The sequence below is a fragment of the Nymphaea colorata genome, chromosome 10 (assembly GCF_008831285.2).
Source record: "Nymphaea colorata isolate Beijing-Zhang1983 chromosome 10, ASM883128v2, whole genome shotgun sequence".
Classification (NCBI taxonomy): Eukaryota; Viridiplantae; Streptophyta; class Magnoliopsida; order Nymphaeales; family Nymphaeaceae; genus Nymphaea; species Nymphaea colorata.
In genome coordinates this window covers 3,292,592-3,302,445 of record NC_045147.1, presented here as the reverse complement: position 1 = coordinate 3,302,445, position 9,854 = coordinate 3,292,592, and the positions used below count along the sequence as shown (strand labels likewise).

At 41.3% G+C, this 9,854-nt stretch overlaps 1 protein-coding gene across 1 annotated transcript; it reads left to right on the top strand.

The window, feature by feature from the left end:
• The first annotated feature begins 2,408 nt into the window (after positions 1 to 2,408).
• On the top strand, positions 2,409 to 3,751 carry LOC116261903 (probable carboxylesterase 2). Its single transcript, XM_031640832.2, has one exon. The coding sequence runs from the start codon at positions 2,586 to 2,588 to the stop codon at positions 3,573 to 3,575; it is 990 nt and encodes a 329-aa protein (XP_031496692.1). The 5' UTR covers positions 2,409 to 2,585; the 3' UTR covers positions 3,576 to 3,751.
• The last annotated feature ends 6,103 nt before the right edge of the window (positions 3,752 to 9,854 follow it).

Sequence of the window (9,854 nt, the reverse complement as noted above, 5' to 3'; positions counted from 1 at the left end):
CTTATCGCCGTCCACTATGGATCTGACATTTTCTAAAGATAGATCTTTTTCAAGCAGGACTTAACTTTCGACCAAACTGGTTATGTGCAATACCCTCGTGCACGAAAAATTGTGTACATGAGTGTGTAATGAACAACATACTCCTATCTAAGTAAAAAACAAAAATCTCTTAGCAGCGGCACAGCCAGAAAATTTGGGAAATGAGCACTAGTTATATAATATTAGATTTTTAAGGGGCACCTGTATGTGAATTAAAAAAAAAAAAAAAAACTACCATGAAATTTAATATAAAAATAACCAATTTTTGTTGTCCTGTGTGGGCAATTGCCCACGCCTCCCTCTACTCCTGCTTTTTAGAATGACAAAAAGGGAAAATGTAAAAATTAAAAATCTAAAATGTATATATTTTATAAAAATGTAGAAAATGCCACAACCCCTTCTTTTTCCTTTGGTGTATATTTGTGTGTGCACACCACTGCGCACCCAACTCGATCTCAATTTTAGACGCTTTGGTTGGGTTATTTAAATAACTAAGGTATTTCCATTTTTGTATATATATATATATATATATATATATATATATATATGAAGACAAATTCTATTGGAATTTTCTTGAGCTGATTAATTTTATGAGATACAAAGTGGTTTTTCTTGCCGTGTTTCTTTTCATAATGGCAAGGCCCATTGAGGTGCCTGCATGCTAGTAAAGGTAATTGGATCCGTCCCATTTTCATATAATTGTTCACTCAAGCATCTCCATTATTTTATTTTACCTGGTGAGAATTAGACCGTTGCATGTGGTTAGATTCAGTTGTTTCGCTCTTACAGTTGTTGCATACTTGATCTGTTAATCAACTTCCCTGTGTTTCAACTGTGAGTTGTTTATTGGAATTGCAAGAATAAGCTTGGTAAAAAAAAAAAAAAGGGACTTTCATTTACTTACTATATTTGACCTTTTTGTGGATTAACAAGGCTTTTTCTCAGGGAGGTCCTAAGTCTTAAGCATGAGTTTCAATGACGAAAATATGGAGCCGCGTCGCTGAAAATGTGTACTCAAGGTGGAGTTAAAGATTGAACTAACATACAAGATGAAATAACCATTTCTTACAGGAAAATCTTATAACTAATTGTAGTTATTTGTCTACCTGATCATGTAGATTAACAATTTTGTGTTTCGAGCTGAACAAGGAAATCATACATTGATCGAATTATATAAATCAGTCCCACGAGACCGTGTCACTGTCCGAATGCTACTTTAAATTTTGTTATCTATATATTTAATGCTCCGTAAAAAAAAAAAAAAATTCTAGCTTTGCGCCTGTTATCGAAAAACATTTCTTTTTCAAATGTTTGACCATAGACATACGACACAAAACGGTCTCCTTTCGAGTGATGCCATAGCCTACTGATGTTCATTTTAAAATTAATATCGAAATTTTATGTAAAAGAACGTTAAGGTAAAGCAACAGAAGTTACCACAGTAAAATCTAAGTTACACGGTTATGTGTGATCTGTCCAACTAACCGTGTCGGTATGTGAGCATGGGCAGATGGGTATGGTTAGGTATGAGTGTATTTTTAAAACTTCAATATTTGTAAACTTAATTTTTTCTTTGATTTTGACTTTTTCCTTTGTTTATTCACTCCCACCAAGATGTTATATTTTTTCTCTTCTTTTTCTTTAATGTTGAAAATTTTTAATATACACTTCACATAATTTTTAAGTCACGGCAATGTGATGTTGAGATATTGCATGAAATTTTTTGATGGACCGAAGTGGGCACAACAAGTAGCTCTGCTGGGCAGAATCAAATTTGGGTAGGAAGAAAGAGAAAGAAAATCGCATGCGCTATATACCTCATTGATATAATTAATTAGTGTCCTACATTGATGTAATTAATTAGTGTCCTAATTGGTTGTTGGTGCATGGTAGCTAAACCAATGATAAATTTAAACTCATCTTGAGACTCTTGCAGGGAAGACTAATCTTGGTTTGTGAAGATTTTTAAAATTTAATGCGCCTCCATCTGGTAATTTTAAATATATGGCAAATTAAACAAATGCCTGGTAATTTATGGTAGTTTTACTGATAATTTATTATTTTTTTGTCACAATTTTTAAAATTTTAACCACCGGCAGCATCTGGCATATGTCAGTTATCTAGAATTTGCAGTTAGCTGCTTCATGTTTCAATTAAATTCAAAACCCTCATCTGATTTCTCATTGAATATCATAGCTTTTGTTGAACCAATCATAGGAGTGATTTTTTTTTTTTTTTTAAAGGTTGGACGGCAAGTTGCGATGATGAAGAAAGATGCCTTTGATAGGAAATGTCCAAAAAGACCACCAACAACCCCGGAGCGACAGAGTCCCCACCACCGCCATGGCTGTTGCTTCGAAGTCCACACTGCACTTCGTCAAACGCCACCGAACCTCTCGTACCTTTCTCTCATCCACCAAACATCCACTTTCCCACCTACCCTCCTCCATCTCCTCTCTCTTTCTCTTTCCCCAAGTCTTCATCTACAAAGGTAGACGATTGAGCAGATTCTCGATCACCGATCTGCTCCTCTGCGCTCCCCACCAATGGATTCATCACCATCTGCCGATATCAAGTTCGAGTTCTTCCCTTTCGTCCGCGTCTACAAGGACGGTCGGGTGCAGAGGATCTTCACCACCCAACTTGTCCCTGCCGGCCTCCACCCTGAGACCGGCATCACCTCCAAGGACGTCGTCGTCTGCCCGGAGACCGGAGTTTCTGTTCGCCTCTACCTCCCTCCCCTTTCCGATCCCAGCAAGAAGGTCCCCATTGTCGTGTATTTCCACGGCGGCGGCTTCTGCGTCGAGTCTTCCAGATCCCGCTCCCACCACGCCTTTTGCAATGCCTTCGTCGCCCAGGCTGGAGTCCTCGCCGTCTCCGTCGACTACCGCCTCGCGCCGGAGTACCCCGTCCCAATCGCCCACTTCGATTCGTGGGCGGCCCTCCAATGGGTGGCGCGCCAAGCCGGGGCAGGGGAGGTAGCAGAGCCGTGGCTGAGGGACCACGGCGACTTCGACCGGATTTACTTGGCCGGCGGCAGCGCGGGCGCCAACCTTGCCCACCACCTCGCGATGGCTGCCAGCGGTCATCCGGTTTTCGGACCTCTGCCGGAGGATGACGTCCCGGTCTCGATTCACGGTTTGGTCCTGCTCCACCCTTTCTTCGCCGGGTGGTCGTTGTCCGAGGATGAGGAATTGCGGCAGTGGCAAATCAAGGCGAACAAGATGTGGGTACTCACATGCCCATCGGCCGAAAAGTCCGGTACCGACCACCCTCTTGTTAACCTCACCTCGCCGGAAGCGCCGAAACTCTCGCTGCTCCAGTGCCGCCGGGTAATCGTGTTCCTCGCCGGAAAGGACCGCCTGGGGAACGGGGCGCGACAGTACAACGAGATATTGCGAGGCGGCGAGTGGGGTGGAGTGGTGGAGATGGTGGAGCATAAGGAGGAGGACCATGTCTTCCATATCATGAAGCCTGACTGTGAGAACGCGAAGGACCTTATCCAGAGAGTGGCACTGTTCATTAATGGCGACTGAGGACCAGATGTCCTGATTGTTGCGGATCGTGGTTTCCACCTTCAGTTTTCTTGATATGGATTTCCTTTTTATATATGATGTTTGATCTGACCTATTGCACGAACATTGATGGTGAACGAGATTGTGGAAAAATATTGGATTAACAAAGTTCTGTCTTCTTGACATGACGACATCTATTCGCATTCTGGTTTTTGTTCTTATGAAGAACCGATGTTCGACCCCCTTTCCTCTGGGAAGGGAGAAAAATGGAAAGTTAATAATCGGATGGAGATGCGAACTTACATTTTGTTTATAGCGAACTCCTTCCGTTAAAAGTGCATTGTTAAGTTTTAACTAAAACATTTACATGAAATCACTTTGAATGAAAGATCTTTAAATTATATCTATCAGGTTTTGGTTTGCTTAATAGATTAGGTCAACATAGGTTATAGTTGATAAACTCGTGATTCGACTGGAAACTGGGTCAGTTGACTGTCGACTCGTTCATTTCTTTTAATTAGTTATATGTTAGTTAGTTATTTTTAAATTTTTTATTTTATGTTTTACTTTTACCGCAACTAAAATATTTTTTAGTTAGTGTAAAACGTATATCTATAATTAGAATTGAGAGTGTTACTATTAAGAGTGTTATTGTAAATTAAGTTATGTCATTTCTTCCTAACCAAACATGCTTTCCTAAGATGCGGGTTTGGTGGGTAGTCTTTTAGTTTTCAAATGACCAAAATGGTCCTTTATAACGACAAGGAAGAGACACTATAGTGTAGTGGTTGAAGAGAATATCGTGTGCAGGTAAGCAGTAAAGGAGGAAAAACATTCTATAATTTATTAAAAAGAATTGTCTTTCATAGTCGTTGTAATTTTTTTTTATTTTTAATTTTATCTTTAAAAAAGTTTTTTGTTTTTACAATATGAACTAAAGGTGTTTTCGTCACTAACGCGCTATTATAGCACCAGGTTGGCTTGCACTAGCATAACATAGGTTCGCCTGTTTTGAGGGCATTTTGGTTATCTTTAATTTATAGCTCATTTGTTCTTTATAGATTGATTAGTTTTTTTGCTGACTTTTTAATTTTATAAAAATTAGAAATAATGATATCTCTATTGGTTCACATGTGGTTTCTTCCGCATTAAACCTGCTGGAGGAGTCCTCCTTAAATTCTATTAATCCAACAGTGTCAAAAAAACAATATTTACGGGAGAACTAACAAAAATTGCTACAACTTGCACAAGAGAAAACATTGAACCTCAAACTAAAGACAGCAAGGAACGAGTATGCACATATGGATTTTAGTTTGTGATGTGAAAAAGTTAAATTTTGTTCGCCACAATTTGGGGAGCAGCTCTATTACCCCCTCTACCTGCAATAAGAGAGCTAAACCAGAATTTTCATTTCCTGTTGTTAGCACTGATAATAATGATGGAGCAACGAAGACAAAGTGAAGAAATGTCCAAGCTAACATCTCTATCTCAGGGAAAAGAGATATCGATCTACGGCAGAAAGGATTTTTCACATCAAAAACAACTTTGGCTCCATTTACCCTAACCGCAACCCAGCAAGCACCATTAGTTTTCCTATATGCTATTTGGATAATTCCATAGTTAGGATGAGTGGTTAGCCATTTGCCCATAAGAATGCCAAAACTAGTCCAAAACCGCATTTCCAAAAGTTCCTCAGCAGCTATCAAGGAGGGCGGCAAAGCTGTCATGAAGTCTACGAATCTGCTATCTCCCCCATGAAATCACTTGTTTCTTCACTTCCATATACTCTACATTACAGTTTGAAAGCAAGTCCTCCAACATCGAGTGACCCAACCTCTCTTGAAGCTACAGCTGTACCAGCGCTTTAATTTCTCGATGATATTTTATCCTCCCACAATTTTCTTTCCAAATTTTTTGGAGACCAAATTCCATATTTTCCTAGCAAGACAGCATTCCAGTAACACATGCCCATTTGACTCTTCAGCGGAAGTACAAATAGGACAGCGATTTGCTAGGAAAAGTCCCCTCCTCTTTTGTTTGTCTTGAGTAGGGGAACCAACAGCCAACATCTTTGTTCCAATGAGTTCCCTCCAAGTTTCGTTAGGCCACTTCTCTCTAATATCCTCAAAGGTATCTCTCACCTTAGCTTCAAGGGCAGGCCTCCCAACGTAATGAAGAACATCCAGACCACTTCTCAATTGAGGTTTGGGCATGTAAAGCTAACGAAGAACTACACCGAATTCAGGAACATGGAAGAGATCAGATTCTAAAATTTGCTGGATGGTCATTGTTCTAGATTCTTGGAGGAATAAAAGTTCTTCTTCTAGAAAGGCATCATGACCTCCCCATTTACCATACCAATAGCTTATCTCACCTCTGTTGATCTGCCACACAACATTTCCCTTAACAGGATACCAGGACATCTTAAAAAACCAAGACTGTTTCGCTTTGGGCTTAATAACCCATAAACTCCTAGGAGTAACATATTTCTTGTGGCAAAATTTGGCCCAATTTAATTCATGAGCACATATGAAAAGGGACCATTTTACCTGACACGTCTTAGACCATTCTTCGAGACGTGGTAATCCCCCACCTCCCTCTGAGTAAGGTTTACAAACTTGGTCCTAAGCAATAAGGTGCCTAGCTCTAGAGTTCTCATCTCCTCCTCATAAAAAATTAGCCACAGATGTAACAAGTAGCCCGAACAACTTCTTAAGAAGAGTAAAGACTTACGTCCAGAAGCCAATAACACTGCTAAGGATGTGTTTGAGGAGGCATAATCGGCCAGCATAGGAGAGTGTGGTCGACTTCCACAAAGAAAGCCGTTTTTGGACCTTGTTGATGAGTGATTAACACTGTTTATCCTTAAGTTTACCACTGAACAAAGGCAGCCCAAGGTAAGATGTAGGGATGTCATCACAAGACCACCCAAGAGTGGCACAAATCCAGTCTTTCGCCTCAGCTGACACTGCATCAGAAAAATAAATATTAAATTTTTGGGAGTTAACCATTAGACCAGCATTAGTCACTAGGAGCCGCAATGTTTCTTGCGCTTGCTCTATCGAAACATGAGAAATGTCGCTGAAAGGGAGGACATCATCCGCAAAGGCAAGAAACGGGGGAGCACGACCCACACGAGGTATGAGGGTAAGCCTAAACAAGCGGTCTGCCATCCTCCCAAAGATAGCCCTGCTGAAAATTTTCATAATGACAATATAGAGATAAGAATATAGTGGATCTCCCTAGGGAAGCCCACAAAAAAGATAAAAATATTCACCTTGAACCCCATTAACCAAGATCGAAGCAGAGGCAGAGGTGACACGTGACATGATGCGTGTAACCCAAACTTCTGGAAATCCCACCTTGAGCAGAGCATTTTCAAGGAATTTCCAATTAACCAAATCATATGCTTTAGGCAAGTCAAGTTTTAAGTAGCAAGAAGGCCTCTTGGAGAGTTGCAACGAATGAACAACTTCATGAGCTAAAATAATATTTTCATAAATAGATCTGCTCGGGATAAACGCACACTGCTTATTGCCAATAATCCTTGTGAGTATGCTTTTCATCCTATTGGCCAGCAATTTGGATATGAATTTATACAAAGAATTGCAAAGCGCAATCGGGCGAAACTCGGTGACCCTTTTGGCGCTCTCATGTTTTAGAATGAGAGCTATCATAGACCTGTTAATCTTCTTGACTAGCCTCCCTAAATTCATAAAGCTACGCATGACCTCAAAAATATCGTCTGACACTATATTCCAATAAGATCTAAAGAAAGAGCCAGGGAAACCATCTGGCCCCGGTGCGTTGTCTGGGTTGGACTCGAATACCACCTGTTTCACTTCCTCTCTAGTGACTGGTTTAAACAAACTTTGGTTTTCTGTCTTTGACACAACCTCTCCATCCCATAAACCTGGAAGAATCTCACCCAAGCCATCCGTAGTGTCAAGGAGATTAGAAAAATAGTTGAAAGATATTTGTTGAATCATATCTTGGTCCCCACACTCCAAGCCACCTTCTTTCATTGTGAGGATTTGATTTTTAACACGATGCCCCTTCACCACTCTTTGGAAAAAGGTAGTATTACTGTCCTCCTCTCGGAGCAATTTAATCCTAGCCTTTTGTCTCCACTGAATTTCTTCTTTCAAGAAAGCAGTCAACAACTCTTGCCTAAGCAACATTTCCACCGGAGCCGCAGAGCTATCCCCCTCTTCACATTTGATTTGGATGTCCTCAAGCGACTGCTTTAGAGCATTGATGCGAAGATCCATGTCCCCATCCTGGTATTTGTACCATCTAGATAAATCTTTCTTTACTCTTTCAAGCTTCGAGATAACCCTAATTAGGGGCAGTCCAAATCACGACGAGACCAAGCTTCAGCCACTATCCTATGGCTCTCAGGTAGCTGGGCCCAGCTACTAAAAGACCTGAAAGGTCTAGGGCGAGTGTGGCCCATATCAGAGAAGGTGATGAGAAGACAAGAGGCGAATGATCAGAAGAAGAATGAATCACCACTTTCAGTTGATTTCTCCCTGACCATTGCTGACGCCATGCCGAGTTCAACAAACACCAATCCAACCTGCAGAAGATGGCTTCTCCATTTCTATGGTTATTAGAAGTGAATGTTTTTTTAGGATCTACCAGAGGATTAAAGCTATTGCTTACCAGGAAGGAGGTAAAATTGTTGCAGGAAAACAGTGAGGGACTATTGCTAGTTTTATCTTGTGGGTCCAGCATGCAATAAAAATCACTCATCAACAAAGTAGGTTTCTGAAGATGTTGATGAAGAGAGCGAAGTTTCTGAAATTCCACTTGCCTAGCATATGGGTTTGTGGGAAGATAGATTCCTCCCACATAGAAAATCTTCCGGGAGCTTCTCCTAGAACATTTTAAGAAATCCAATAATGATCTATCACCACAACTTGAGCTTTTACCCTTGCTGGATCCTATGCACAGAGAATACGAGCAACCCCAGAGGACAAGTGAGAATTGGAAACCATACCGTAATTCTTCATAATAAGCTGCTATTGTTGGAGCTTGTTAGTAGAGAGCATTGTGTCCATTAGGCAAAACCAACCAGGGGAGAAAGCTTGTAGGAGAGACGAGAGTTCTAGGTTAGCCTCCCGTCTAACCAACCCTCTTATACTCCATGACATGAAATTCGTGGAAGAGAATCTGATATGGGAATCTCACCCTCCTTGGTCTCCCCCATAGGGCCCTCTAGGGGCTGATCCTGGGGGTTGAGGACAAAATCCGACGAAAAGTTTCCATAGCAAGTCCTTTTACGTTTTGCTGCCCACTCCTTCAAGGTCTTCATGCAGGAGAAGATTAAAGTTAGATGTGTCCTTTACAATGTTCCGACCTTTGCACCCCCTGCTTCCCCTCTCCCAGCTTATGTGGCTAGTCTTTCCCTCTTCACAACAAGCATTCCCTATGGGAGATTTCATATACCCAATTGTAGAGACCAATTCTCGTCCAATCATCTGCCCCTCAGATTCCCCATTTCCAGAGGAGGGCAGAAGAGGAGGCACAAAATCATCCGTATCTTTACGGGTAAAGGGGAAGTAAGAGAAGACTTACCTCGAATGCAGCTGTAGCCCCCAATCGGCAGAGTCTCCTCCTCCATAGGTGCATCGCCGATCAGGGCAGGCGCCACCTCCTGTTCCATCTCCATCTCTGGAAGCCCACCATCGGGGGAAGACCCCCACGGAGTCTCCCTACCTCCATGCTCCTCCTCCTCCTCCTCCTCACGCTCGCTCATCTTGTCTCCTCACGCTCGCTCCCGGGGGAAGGACCCCCATGGAGCCTCCTCCTGCGACCGCGACCCCCTCCCACGTTGGCTCGTTTGGGGGCACATGTGGTTTCTTTTTGTTTTTCTGATACTTATATGAGGAGATGACTTAGGCCAATCCATATTTAGACTTCCATCCTTCATTGGTCAAGAAGGTTATATATATATATATATATATGCGCCAATTTCGTTTAGGTCAAGATCCTTTTTTTGGTGCTTTGTCTTTTTCCTTTCTCGTCCAAACTTCTCTATGAAGGATCGAGCTTGATGTATAACTTCTTCCATAAAGAACGTTTAGCTCTCTTGAATGGTTGCAATTTGTTAACTTGGTATTCTGGATGTAAATAATCTGATTTGGATCAGATAACGGACTGAATCGTTTAAAAAAATTGGATATGAAACAAACTTAAGAAATGGCATTTGATTGGATTCAGATTCAGAATTTGATACACATAAATATCTGATTGGATTTAATTTTAAATAAATAGCCTATACCCAATTGTCTTACC

What these genes read in the sequence shown, in the direction of transcription:
- LOC116261903 (XM_031640832.2), top strand. Translation starts at nt 2,586, where the DNA reads ATGGATTCATCACCATCTGCCGATATCAAGTTCGAGTTCTTCCCTTTC.